Here is a 12647-nt window from a genome sequence, read left to right on the forward strand (position 1 = left end):
AAACCTAAAGAAAAAGTTTTGCCTAGATAGATACCCTTTAATGTTGGCCTCAAAACCACATGAAAAGACTCTTGTTTTGTTGCACATCTCATATGCCTCTCTTTGACAGTGCTTTGCCTAACAGCCCTAAAATTGGCCAGAAACGTATTTCACCCCCCAACCCTCTTCCCCCATAATAGCCTTTAGTGGCATTTACTGTTAAGTTTGGGTTTGCCAAATTTCAAACAAGATTCACTAAGCCCTCAGCAAATCAAGCCTGGGCAAGCAGCACAGTGGCTAAATGGTTAGCACTTCCGCCTGGCAGTACTAGGGTTGTTGGTTTTAATCCCAACCATGGCACCACCTGCCTGGAGTTTGCATGTTCTCCCTGTGCTTGTGTGGGTTTCCTCCAGGTACTCCGGTTTCCTCCCGCACTCCAAAGACATGCTTTTAGGTTGATTGGATCCTGTCTAAATTGGCCCTAGTATTTGTATGTATGAATGTAAGTTAGGGACCTTTGACTGTATGCTCCTTGAGGGTTAGGGACTAATGTGAATGTACAATATATATGTAAAGCACTGCCTAAATTTATTTATTGAATTAATTACAGGTACTTATATAGCGCCATCAATTTACGCAGCGCTTTACATATATATTGTACATTCACATTAGTCCCTAACCCTCAAGGGGTGTACAATCTAAGGTCCCTAACTTACATTCATACACATACTAGGGCCAATTTAGACAGGATCCAATGAACCTACCAGCATGTCTTTGGAGTGTGGGAGATTGAGGGTACTATATAACCGCTTCCCGTCCGCCCTATAGAAGAAGTACTTCTACAGGGCGGCACGGGTGCGCAAAATCACGTATATATACGTGACGTTGCATTTCCGGGTAGGGGGCACGTGCCCTACGCGTGCCGCCATTCACGGCCTCAGCTGTCAATCACTGGGTTCTGGACGGTGATTACTCGCCGACACCCGGTGATTGCCGAGCATCTCCGACGGGGAGGAGAACTGTTTGTAAACAATACAGTTCTCTCCCCTGTCAGCTCCTGCCTCACTGCTTTGCATGGCTGTGCATAGCAGAGCCATGCAAAGCAGTGTGCCTACAGTGAAACACAGACACAGTCCCCATAGTAAAACAACACACAGTTAGCCCTTTGATCACCCCACATGTTATTCCCTTCCTTCACCATGCCATTAGTACAGTGTCAGTGCTTTTTAGTACAGTGTCAGTGACACCAAGTCAGTTCCCCCCAGTGTCAGAATGCCTGCCGCAGTCCTGCTATAAGTCGCTGATCACCACTATTACTAGTAAAATATTTTTTACAAAATTCCAGGGTATATATACCGCCATTTGTAAACGCTATAACTTTCACGTAATCCAATTAATTTACACGTATTGGGATTTTTTTTACCAAAGCTCCACATGGAGCAGAATACATTTTGGCCTAAATCTATGATGAACTTTGATTTTTTTTTACTGGATATCTTTAATAGCAAAAAGTAAAAAATATTGTTTTTTTCTCAAAATTGTTGGTCTAAAAATGCACAGACGATCAAATACCACCGAAAGAAAACTCTATTTGTGAGAAAAAAGGACTTAAATTTCATTTGGGTGCAGCGTTGCATGACCATTACGCAGTGCTGTATGGCAAAAAATGGCTTGGTCATGAAGGGGGGTAAATCCTCTGAAGGGCAAGTGGATAAGTACCTGAAATAAATAAATAAATACGCTCAGCTGTCTTCTCCAGTTCATCAACCGTAGGCTTTCAGTGATGTAATCAGCAGAACTGATCCATGATGCTTTTACAATTGTATAATATTAAATTAATAAAGAGAGAAGAGTGGGTTGTAAAAGTGAAATGATTTAACAAGGTTTTTCCAAAAAACAAAGCTTTTCCGTAGGTAATTTAGGGTATTCTAGTGCTCCCTTAGGCTGGCCATACACTATACAATTTTCTGTACAATTTCTTTCAGATTTACCTTCAACTATGTAGTGCAAGGGGCTGCCTAACTGGATACAATTGAAAGTGTAATTTAGGTTTGACCTCTTATTATATTGTTTTTTCTAAATCTAAAGCAAAAATCTCAAGAAAATTGCATAATGTATGTCTCGTATTTCTGACATCTGAACAATCATCTAGCTACACTGTGGTGTGCACATGAGGAAAATAGAGTGAAAACGAATACATTAATTTAATGAAAGTGAGGCCCGGAGAAAAGAAAAGGAAAAAACATAAACGGAAGCCCGGCATGACAGTGGGTAATGGGGTTTGGGTCTAGTAGGGGGTTCATCTTTGTTTGAAAGAAAATAAGGTCGTAGCGTCTTACTTGATTGGTGTCCAGGAGAGGAACAGGTGGAGCTTCAGGAGGAGAACAGGCAGGGGGTCTCATGAGGTCCTCAGTTGGAGGGAAGGTGTTGGGGAAAACTTCCCACCATCCCTCCCTTTTTCTTTCACCATTTAGCTACTATTTTTTTTTTGCTGTACTATTTTGTTGTTGGTGTGTATTTTGTCATGGCCGCAAGCAGTGTCCAAGGTCCTTGTAGGTTAGTACGGGGCACAAATGTACTTTGTAGGGACCTGTCTGAAGTACGGCTCCCAAGAGCTGGCATGGTTATATCTGCAATTTGTTGTCTCCAAGTCGTTGGTGTGGCGGCTGGAGGCCTAATTAGGTTGGACGCAGGTACTCTCTTCTTTTGATGCCTACTAGGACCTTGAGGCTCCATATATACAATGGGGCAAAAAAGTATTTAGTCAGCCACCAATTGTGCAAGTTCTCCCACTTAAAAAGATGAGAGAGGCCTGTAATTGGCATCCTAGGTAGACCTCAACTATGAGAGACAAAATGAGAAAAAAATCCAGACAATCACATTGGCTGATTTGGAAAGAATTTATTTGCAAATTATGGTGGAAAATAAGTATTTGGTCACCTACAAACAAGCAAGATTTCTGGCTCTCACAGACCTGTACCTTCTTCTTTAAGAGGCTCCTCTGTCCTGCACTCATTACCTGTATCAATGGCACCTGTTTGAAATTGTTATCAGTATAAAAGACACCTGTCCACAACCTCAAACAGTCACACTCCAAACTCCACTATGGTGAGGACCAAAGAGCTGTCGAATGACACCAGAAACAAAATTGTAGGCAAGCAGCTTGGTGTGAACAAATCAACTGTGGGAGCAATAATTATAAAATGGAAGTGGGAGAACTTGCACAATTGGTGGCTGACTAAATACTTTTTTGCCCCACTGTATGTGTGTTTAATGTGTCATTTGTCTGTTATTTATACAGTTTGATAATAAAGATTGCTATGGTCATTTAACTCCAGGTTGTGGTAATGTGTGGTTATTTATTAAGGGTAAGGGGGAGTGATGGTCAGAACAGGCTGAAGACAAGCCATTTGTCACAGTCAGGGGTCAGGCTCAGAGACCAGTAGCCATAGCAGCAGAGAGGCTCTCACCAACTAGCAGGATGGTATACAAGCAGGTCACCCTGGCAAATGACGCAAGCTCACCTGAGGTGCAGGTTCTAAGCATCAACCCGTATTCACCAGAGGTCCTGATGGTGGAGTTGGGTTTTGGTATGTGTTAATACCAGGTCAGGGTCCTCAGAATCACCCCACCAAGAAGTGAGCAAGCCAGGATCCAGTAGCTGATATAGCAGGTAGGGATCAAGCAGAAGCATTGTCAGTAAACAAACTAGGTTAGTAGCAAGTGGTTTCAGGCTAGGATGAGGCAGAAGAATAGTTGAGGAACAAGCTAAAGGTTGGTAACAAGTGGTAGCGAAGGAACGGACAGCAGCAGGAGAGACAAGAGTGAGATATTGGCTGGAGAAGGCACAATAATCTGGCAAACAAGAAGAGCAGAGACATGGCTTAAATCACGAAGTTCATGGGAAGAGCAAAGAGTTCAAGGTTCACAGCAAACAAGATCAAGGCAGGATCATTCAAGGAATTGTCCAGGGAGCTGTACAGTATTCCAAGTAGCTCAGCAAGAAGAGACATTGTCAGACACAGCAGATGTCCCAGGTTCGGACCCACAGGCACTGACACCATCTTTAGTACCTTAGTCAATGGATATCCTTGGCATTATGAGAGAGATATCATACAGTATTAGTCTGGTGTCTGTGTTTACAAGCATTGAGGCTCTTTATTTAAAATGACTGAAAGGATTGTCTATATTACAATGAGCAGCCAATAATATATAATGGAGGAATGAAACTTTGGAGACTTTGGTTACTTGACCAACAAAGACAAGATGATTACAGTAAATATGTATAAATAATGAATGAACATTACTTCTGTGGCATTGGGGGCATTAGTCTTAATTCTCTGACAGTATGATAATGTAGTATTTTTGTATTTTCTTTTACCAGGGTGAATCTGGCCCTGGCGTACACTGAACTGACAGAGGAACTTTACCGTCTGCGAGACCTTACTGCTTTACAAGGCCGGATTCTGAGGTCACTGCTGGAGGACCAAGCAGGTGATGATATGCCAATGCTTATCTACTAAAGGAAATAGATCAAATAGGTGTGAAAGCTAAAAATGCAAATAAATTAGCTGTGTTTAATGTTTAAAATCAAAGCCAACTTCTTATGGCGTACAGTAGAAAAGTATACCTAAAGCCATTATGTTTTTAGGTTTTGGATTGATTTCTGTCTCTGCTGAAGAGATCCCCCCTCTATCCCTACTGTTTCACATTTGCACTCATGTGTGTAGCTTTTCTAAATGCAGGAGAAGCTTTCTGGGAAGTATAAATAGCTTTTATACCTCTCAGATCAATTTTTTGCATTTAGGAGTCCCTGCTTTATAGTACTTTGTAGTGCTTACCCCTGGAGGGGCTGCTGAGAATATACCCAGGTCTCCCACGGTAGTACAGAGGCTGCCAGTCACAAGCACAATTCCATGCAAACCGACAATTAAAGTGATTCTAAAGGCTTATATTTTTTTAAGGAAAAAATAACAAACATATCTATACTTACCTGCTGTGTGCAGTGGTGTTGCACAGAGCAGCCCGAATCCTTCTCTTCTCGGATCCCCCACAGGCTTTCCTGGCCCCTCCTTCTTGTCGGGTGCCCCCACAGCAAGCAGCTTGCTACGGGGGCACCTGCTGCTCCGAGTGTTTATTCACATGGAGCCACGGCTCGGCCCAACCCCCTCTCTCTTCTCCTTCGCTCACTGTATGTGATTGGCAGCAATGGGAGCCAATGGCTCCTGCTTCTGTCTCAGCCAATGAGAAGAGGGAGTCCCAGGATAGCTGAGACTCCAGTGCACATTGCTGGATCGAGAGGGGGCTTAGGTGAGTATTAGAGAGGGCTTGGGGGATGCTGGACACAGAAGGTTTTTTTAGCTTCATGTAAATAATGCATGATAGTAAAAAACCTTAAGCCTTTAGAACCACTTTAAGGCTCAGTTTAAGAGATATATTTTTAATTTATTGCTGAATAATTTGAACAGGAGAAGTGTTGGGTCACAGGATACTCCTCAATGATAATAGCAATAACAGAAGGACAGCTTCTCACTAATCTTCTCTAAGCAGCCTTTTCTGGAGGTGGCCAGTATATCTAGGACTCTATAGGAGCAGTCCCAGTCCATATAGTATCATCTGGCACTTAACTCTCTTTTAGCACCTGTACACCCAAGAGTCCACAGCAAGGTCTTTACTCACAATTCCCCAGGTACTGACTGCAGCCCAGCATCCATAGGTAGCTCCTCAGCGAGGAAGATAAACAATCCTTCTCCAGACCAGGCCTCCAGGATGATGCCCTCCAGAAAATAATACTTTGGCATTCTTTTCCAGGCCCTCAGCCCAGGTCCTGCTGAGGCCCAGACTGCAATTTCTTGTCTCATTAGCTATCTAACAGCCCAAGGAGAACTACTGCCTCTGGCAACCCTCCCTGGACAGGAAAGTACCCTCTGGACAGGCCTCCACAAGCATTTATCACCAGCCCAGCTACTTTCTGGATGCCTCCTTCTAGGGATTTGCTGGGGCATGATACATATATTCACACTGCACATTTAACACTCCTTCTCCTATATTCTGGAAGCTTCTCTGAGAAGCAGGTTTGAGAAATCAAACACCCAGATAGGAAAACCTGATCAGTCAAAACCAATAGATTATGGCTGCACTGACTATAGTGAAGCCAAATACTACATTTAGCTTAATTAGATGAGGGCATTACACTTTTAGCTGCATTTACATCAGTATAGCCATGTTTAGAGTTTGGCCCTGAATGGCCCTGAAAGGACATAATTATCCAGCCTAAATGATATAATTGAGAAAATATTACCTGAATTTATATACGTGTAGAAATGGGCTTTGAATGCATAGGTTTGACACTGCAAGTGAGAATGAGGCCTAAGGTAAGGAAAATCCAAAATCTGAGTTGTCACCAGAACAAGAGTTGTCACCAGAAGAGGAGAATTTTTTAAAGCAGGGACATTTGTTGCAGTGACAACCAGGAGCGGACTGTCAACTCATGGGGCTCCCGGCAATAGGGGATCATGGGGCCCCTGTGTCCTTGCCCAAACTCAAAAAAGCCTATGAAAAAGGTACCAGGGGCATCTCATGGGGCCCCCTACTGACCCCGGGCCCTCGGGCAGTGCCCGAGTTTCCAAATGGTCAGTCCGCCCCTGGTGACAACTGTCTTTGAGAGGATTAGTTACATAGTTAGTCTGGCTGAAAAAAGACAAAAGTCCATCCAGTTCAACCATAAAAAAAAAAAAAAAGTTTGAATCCTACACCCACAGTTGATATATTTATCAACATTAAACCTCAGTTGCCACATGGTTTCCCAATTACACAGTGCATTGAATTGAGGTCGGCTTGTAAATTGGATACATCCTGTAAGGACGTTATTCCACTGCACAGCTTGGTGTCATCTGCAAAGACTGAAATGGTATTTTTACCAGACCCTATATCGTTTATAAATTGATTAAAAAGTAAGGGTCCCAACACTGAACCTTGAGGTACACCACTGACAACCCTAGACAATTCAGAGTATGAATCATTAACCACTACTCTCTGAATACAATCTTTTAGACAGTTTTCTATCCATTTACATACAGATTTTTCCAAGCCTGTAGACTTTACCTTACACATTAGCTGTGTGTGGGGAACTGTGTCAAATGCTTCTGCAAAATCCAAGTAAACCACGTCCACCGCCACCCCTCTGTCCAAGTATACCACATCCACCGCCACCCCTCTGTCCAAGTATACCACGTCCACCACCACCCCTCTGTCCAAGTATACCACATCCACCGCCACCCCTCTGTCCAAGTATACCACGTCCACCGCCACCCCTCTGTCCAAGTATACCACGTCCACCGCCACCCCTCTGTCCAAGGTTTTTCTCACCTCCTCAAAAAGAAATCAGATTTGTTTGACAACTTCTGTCTTTCATGAATTCATGCTGTCTGTTGCTTAAAATATCTTTTTCCAGCAAGAACTCATCTATCTGGTCTTTTATTAAGCTCTCCAGTATCTTGCCAACTATGGAAGTTAAACTAGCAGGTCTATAATTACTTGGTAAAGATTTTGACCCCTTTTTAAATATAGGCACCACACTGGCCTTACACCAATCCAGTGGTACTATGCCAGTCTTTAAAGAGCCCCTACAAATTTGAAACAATGGGTTTGAAAGGTAAAAGTTTTTTTTCCATTTTGGATAGAGTAAGTGAAAGTTATGGCAACAATCCTAAATGTAGTTCTTTCACTCATCAGTGTCCTGATCACCGCCATACTAGTGTCCTGATCACTTGTATACACCATACTAGCATCCTGATCACCGCTATACACCATAATAGCATCCTGATCACCACCATACCCCATATCAGCATCCTGATCATCGCCATACCCCATACCAGTGCCCTGATCACCCCCATACCAGTGCCCTGATCACCCCCATACCTCATACCAGTGTCCTCATCACCACCATACCCCATACAGAATCCTGATCAATGCCATATCAATGTCCTGATCACCGCCATACCAGCATCCTGGTCACCAAAACACAGTACCAGCACCCTGATCACCGCCATACATCATACCAGCACCCTGATCCCTGCCATACCCCACACCAGCATCCTGATCACCTCCATATGCCTTACCAGTATCCTGCTTACCACTACACAGGGTCATTATCATTGCCATACCAGTGTCCTGATCACTGCTTTACCAACACCAGTGTCAACAGACCCAGTGTCTCCAACTGTTACCACTGCTCCAGGCCCCACAAAAATGTGATAGGTAGACAGGAAATAGATGCAAAATGTATGCCTCTAGAAAGCCATAAGATATTCCTTGGATTTTGGGCCTCTGTGTGGCTAGGCTTTGAAAAAGTCTCACACATGTGGTATCCGCATACTCAAGAGTAGTAGCAGAATATGTTTTGAGTTGTATTTCTAAGCAAGCCTACACTGTATATTACACACATATTCACTGACTGTTTTTTGTAAAAAAAAAAAAAAAAAACATTTTAGTTTTCTTTCTGCATTTTCCAAAAACTTATGTAAAAAAATTACATTTTCAAAACACTTATTATGCCTCTTAGAAAATACCTTGGGGTGTTTACTCTCCAAAATGTGATCCTTTTGTGGGTGTTTCCACTCTCCTGGTGCTCCAGAGCCTCCAAAAATGTGTTAAGTAATCAGCAAATTAGATGCATAATTTATGCAAAATTTATGCTCCCTAAAGTGTTACTAAACCTCACAACTCATACTCACAAGTGACATCATAAACCCATAGGGCATTAATGCTTAAAGTTTTACTAAACCCACAACAGTAAAATCAGTCTGTATATGCAGTAAAGCATGCTTGTTATACTCATTGTGAAACCTAAGGGGTTAATCCTCTGCATTGTGTAAAAAGGATGTTTGATCCTGACTTCTCTGAACCTAACCATCTTCCAGTGCCCCCCTCTTATCTCTTGATAAGACATATTGTGTGGCGTCACTCTGCATACACTCAGCTTGGTGTGCACTGCTAGAGAGGTTTTTTTTTTCTTGGGAGAGTACATATGATCAGCACAGGGCCAATCAGCACTGTCCAGACAGAGGTCAGGGGTTCTGCATCCTCCTACAGCAGAATGAAAACTCCTCCTACAAGCTTTAACCAGTGCTCTGCTGAACATTGATAAAAGGCACAAGACTGCGCTAACTGCGGATGAGAAAAAGGTAGTCAGCAGTTTATATTTAATAAAATAATTGCATTTCCATGTTCTGTGTACTGTGGGGAACCAGATATAGTGAATGCAAGGTCCTGGATTTAGTAGCACTTTAAAAGTCCAAATGTGCTCCTTGGATTTTGGGCCCCTCTGTGCATCTAGACTGTGAAAAAGTCTCACACATGTGGTACCTTCATACTCGGAAGGCAAAGCAGAATGTATTTGGGGTGTAATTATGCGCATGCCTACTCTGTGTGTGAGACATAACAAATAAAAGAAAATTGTATTTATGAATCGTGTTTTGTTTGAAGCAAAGTTAATTTATTGTCCGAGTTATTGATTTGACTTTCATTAGTTCCTTCACAATGTGATATATCTTATTCTCTGAAGAAGCCTAATGGGCAAACACATGAACACATGTCCGCTGACACCCGCCGGTCCATAGAGGGCCATGGATGGTCCAGTTGGTTTTGCCTGAAAAACTGACAGGCAGACCCTATTGGACCTTCAGTGTGAAAGGGGCCTTACATGATATTTATTTGTAACAGCAGAAATTTCATTTAAAACCACTAAACAAATGCAAGAAACAAAAAGAAAAGATATTGAAAATCAGTGAGGGGTTGTTATAAAGGTATCTCACCAATATCACTTAAATCCAAAAGACCAATCGGAGATAGTAAGATGGTTGTATATAAGGTTAGAGCCAATTGGTTCAGTGGTCCCTCCACACGCACAGACAAAGGGCAGTATACAGTGTGCCACAGGAGCTATTCAAAAGATATATATTGCATAAAAGAGAACTGCTACAACCTATATCATATAATTTGCCAAAAATACAATCCACAACAGTGATCGAGGAGAAATCCCACCAACCAATCCACCTGTATAGGGGTTAAAATGTTCAAATACCCATGTGTTATGAAGAAAGATTATTTATTTGAACAATTTTATAACAGAAACAAAGAAAATCATGTTTTTTTTTTCAAAATATTCTGTCTTTTCTGTTTATGTAGCAAAAATAAAAATGTACGGGATGTACAGGCAAGCAGATATACTGACAAGAAAAATCAATAAATCATTGAAGTATGGCTTATAGTTCTCAATTAATTACCACAGTGCTGTGGAGCGCTATGGTAGTTAATTGGGAACTACAAGCTGACAGTCGTTAAGGCTGTCGGGACTTGTAGTTTTTTCATTCACAGAAGACCTTGAATGATTGACATGGCCATAGCCCAGTGCGGCCGCATTTTTAAAAAACATCTTGACAGCTAGTCGGAGGAGAATATCCCCTGCTAGCTGTCAAAGTGGGGGATTGGGAAGGAGTGGGGACCAGTCTATTCATAACATGGTATGGGTGTAACATGCAAATGCCATATCTGGGGGAGTTATGTACATACTCAGTATTCAGAAGACCTGATGATGATGCCATTGTGGAATTACACATGCCACCCCGGACACACTTCCAGCATCCTGTATAATATGGCTACCTGGAATTTTTTTACTAGAAAAGCGTACAGTTTAACAGTGATAGAAGTAAGGAAGTCGTAACCGTGAAGGGTAGGCTTTGAGCTGCAATTCTAACAGGTCATGTGACAGAATCTTTCAGACAGGCAGTAATGATGACCACCCTCTGAAAAGCAGCTGACTGGCATTTGGGAGGTGCTACTGACACCTTTTTTTTTTTTTTTTTACGTTTTTAAATTGCATTACTTTGCATTACATTTTAAATATTACAACTTAATAGAAAGTTTGACCAATCTATTAAATTTTCATATGTATTGTCAGCTAGTGTACTCATTTACATGGGTGCTAAGGGGGAAAAATAAAAATGCTGATCTGCACTTTTACTGACCTCTCTTCTAAAACCTACCACGGCAGCTAAAAGGGTTCATACACATGCTGCAGCCAGGGGCGGACTGACCATTCAAGCAGTCGGGCACTGCTCGAGGGCCCGGGGTCAGTAGGAGGCCCCATGAAATGCCCCTGGTACCTTTTTTATAGGCTTTTTTGAGTGTGAGCAAGGACACAGGGGACCCATGATCCCCTATTGCCCCATGAGTTGTCAGTCCGCCCCTGGCTGCAGCCATGGCACATTTACTCCTGAAGCCAGTGCTCTACCAGCCCCTGAAACGTGTGTAATAGTTCGAGCAGAGCTGAAAATATCTGATTTGTGTTTGACTTTGAGTACGGCTGCAAGGACAATAAAGGTTTTACATGTTTTTAATCCAAGTTTTTTCTCTTTTTCCAGGACAGAGGCATTCTCCTCCACATCGCCATTCTCCTTGCCAGCTGCGTCATTCTCCTTCATCTCTCCGTCATTCGCCATCCACACAGCGCCGCTCCCCTGTTCCACAATGCCCATCTCCCATCTTACAGAGAAGATCCCCTGTCCCACAGTCTCCAGCACATCAACGCCGTTCTCCGGTGCCACCTTCCTCACCCTCACGTAGGTCACCTGTACCTTCACCATGTCCGTCCCCTTTGGGAACTGATATTCATTACCCAAAACCTCCAGCTCATCAAGCTAAAGCATCTTTCCAAGCACGTCGTAGCTATTCCGAAATTAGTGAGCCTGCTCTGTATCCACGAGCACCACGTTCCCTATGGATGCCAGCAGGGACAGCTACCTTACCAAAACAGAGATCCTACAATGAGGGATACGCAGGAAGCCCACCTACTATACCCTGCTTCCATGATCCACAACAACAGTCCTCTGACGAGGACGAATGGAGTCCTCCATCCCCACCCAGTCCAGAGCCTGGAGCAGTACGTTGTGCTTCCTTTTGTGCTGGGTTCCCCATACCTGATGCAGCAAGTAGAAGAATGTCAGCATCCTACTCCCGCGCGGAACATGCACAGTCTTGGCCCTCTATCAATGTAAGTGTATAAGCAGAAAACAAACAAAAACAGAAGAGGGGTAGGGACAAAAACACATTAGATGACACAGGATCATTTTTTTACTATATACTCTACCTCATTCTGTTATTTAACATGACCTTCTCATAAACTACAGCTCAGTTTCTTACTCATTAATGTGTCACTTTGCCCATTGAGCCCATCCCAACCCACTTATATTCACCCCTTCCACATTCCACATCCCACTGCCATTCTATTGTTCTAAAGTCCTAACCTGAATGAGCACCATGCCTAAAGGTGTTGGATCTTACATAGGGTTGATGTCAATGGCAGCCTTCTCCTGTAATGGTGTCTAGGCCTGGCAATTGACTGCTAGGCCAACCCAATGCAACATGGGAGGAGGTTGCATTTTCCACCACACCTAGAAACACTAGGGGATGGATTTACTAAACCTGGAGAATGCAAAACCTGGTGCAGCTATGCATGGGAGTCAATCAACTTCTAAGTTAAGCTTTTAAAAAAAAATAATAAATGCACATTTTTTTTGCAAGTAAAAAAATGTGCATTTATTAATTTTTGTTGTAGGAACCTGGAAAGCATTGCACCAGCAATCAGCAGATCGCAGGTGCCATGCAGG

The 12647-nt window shown here is 42.8% G+C and overlaps 1 protein-coding gene across 1 annotated transcript in view; it reads left to right on the forward strand.

Annotated features, from left to right (window-relative positions):
- TBKBP1 (TBK1 binding protein 1) overlaps nt 1-12647 on the forward strand; it is a 163263-nt gene that overhangs the window by 141809 nt on the left and 8807 nt on the right. Inside the window, exons 7-8 of the mRNA XM_089674317.1 lie at nt 4364-4473; nt 11403-12031. Of these exons, the coding sequence (XP_089530443.1) occupies nt 4364-4473; nt 11403-12031 (739 nt within the window). The remainder of the gene's footprint in view (nt 1-4363; nt 4474-11402; nt 12032-12647) is intronic.

The sequence above is a fragment of the Staurois parvus genome, unplaced genomic scaffold, assembly GCF_062004578.1.
Source record: "Staurois parvus isolate SC_StPar_1 unplaced genomic scaffold, SC_StPar_1.0 ptg000151l, whole genome shotgun sequence".
In the NCBI taxonomy this organism is placed as follows: Eukaryota; Metazoa; Chordata; class Amphibia; order Anura; family Ranidae; genus Staurois; species Staurois parvus.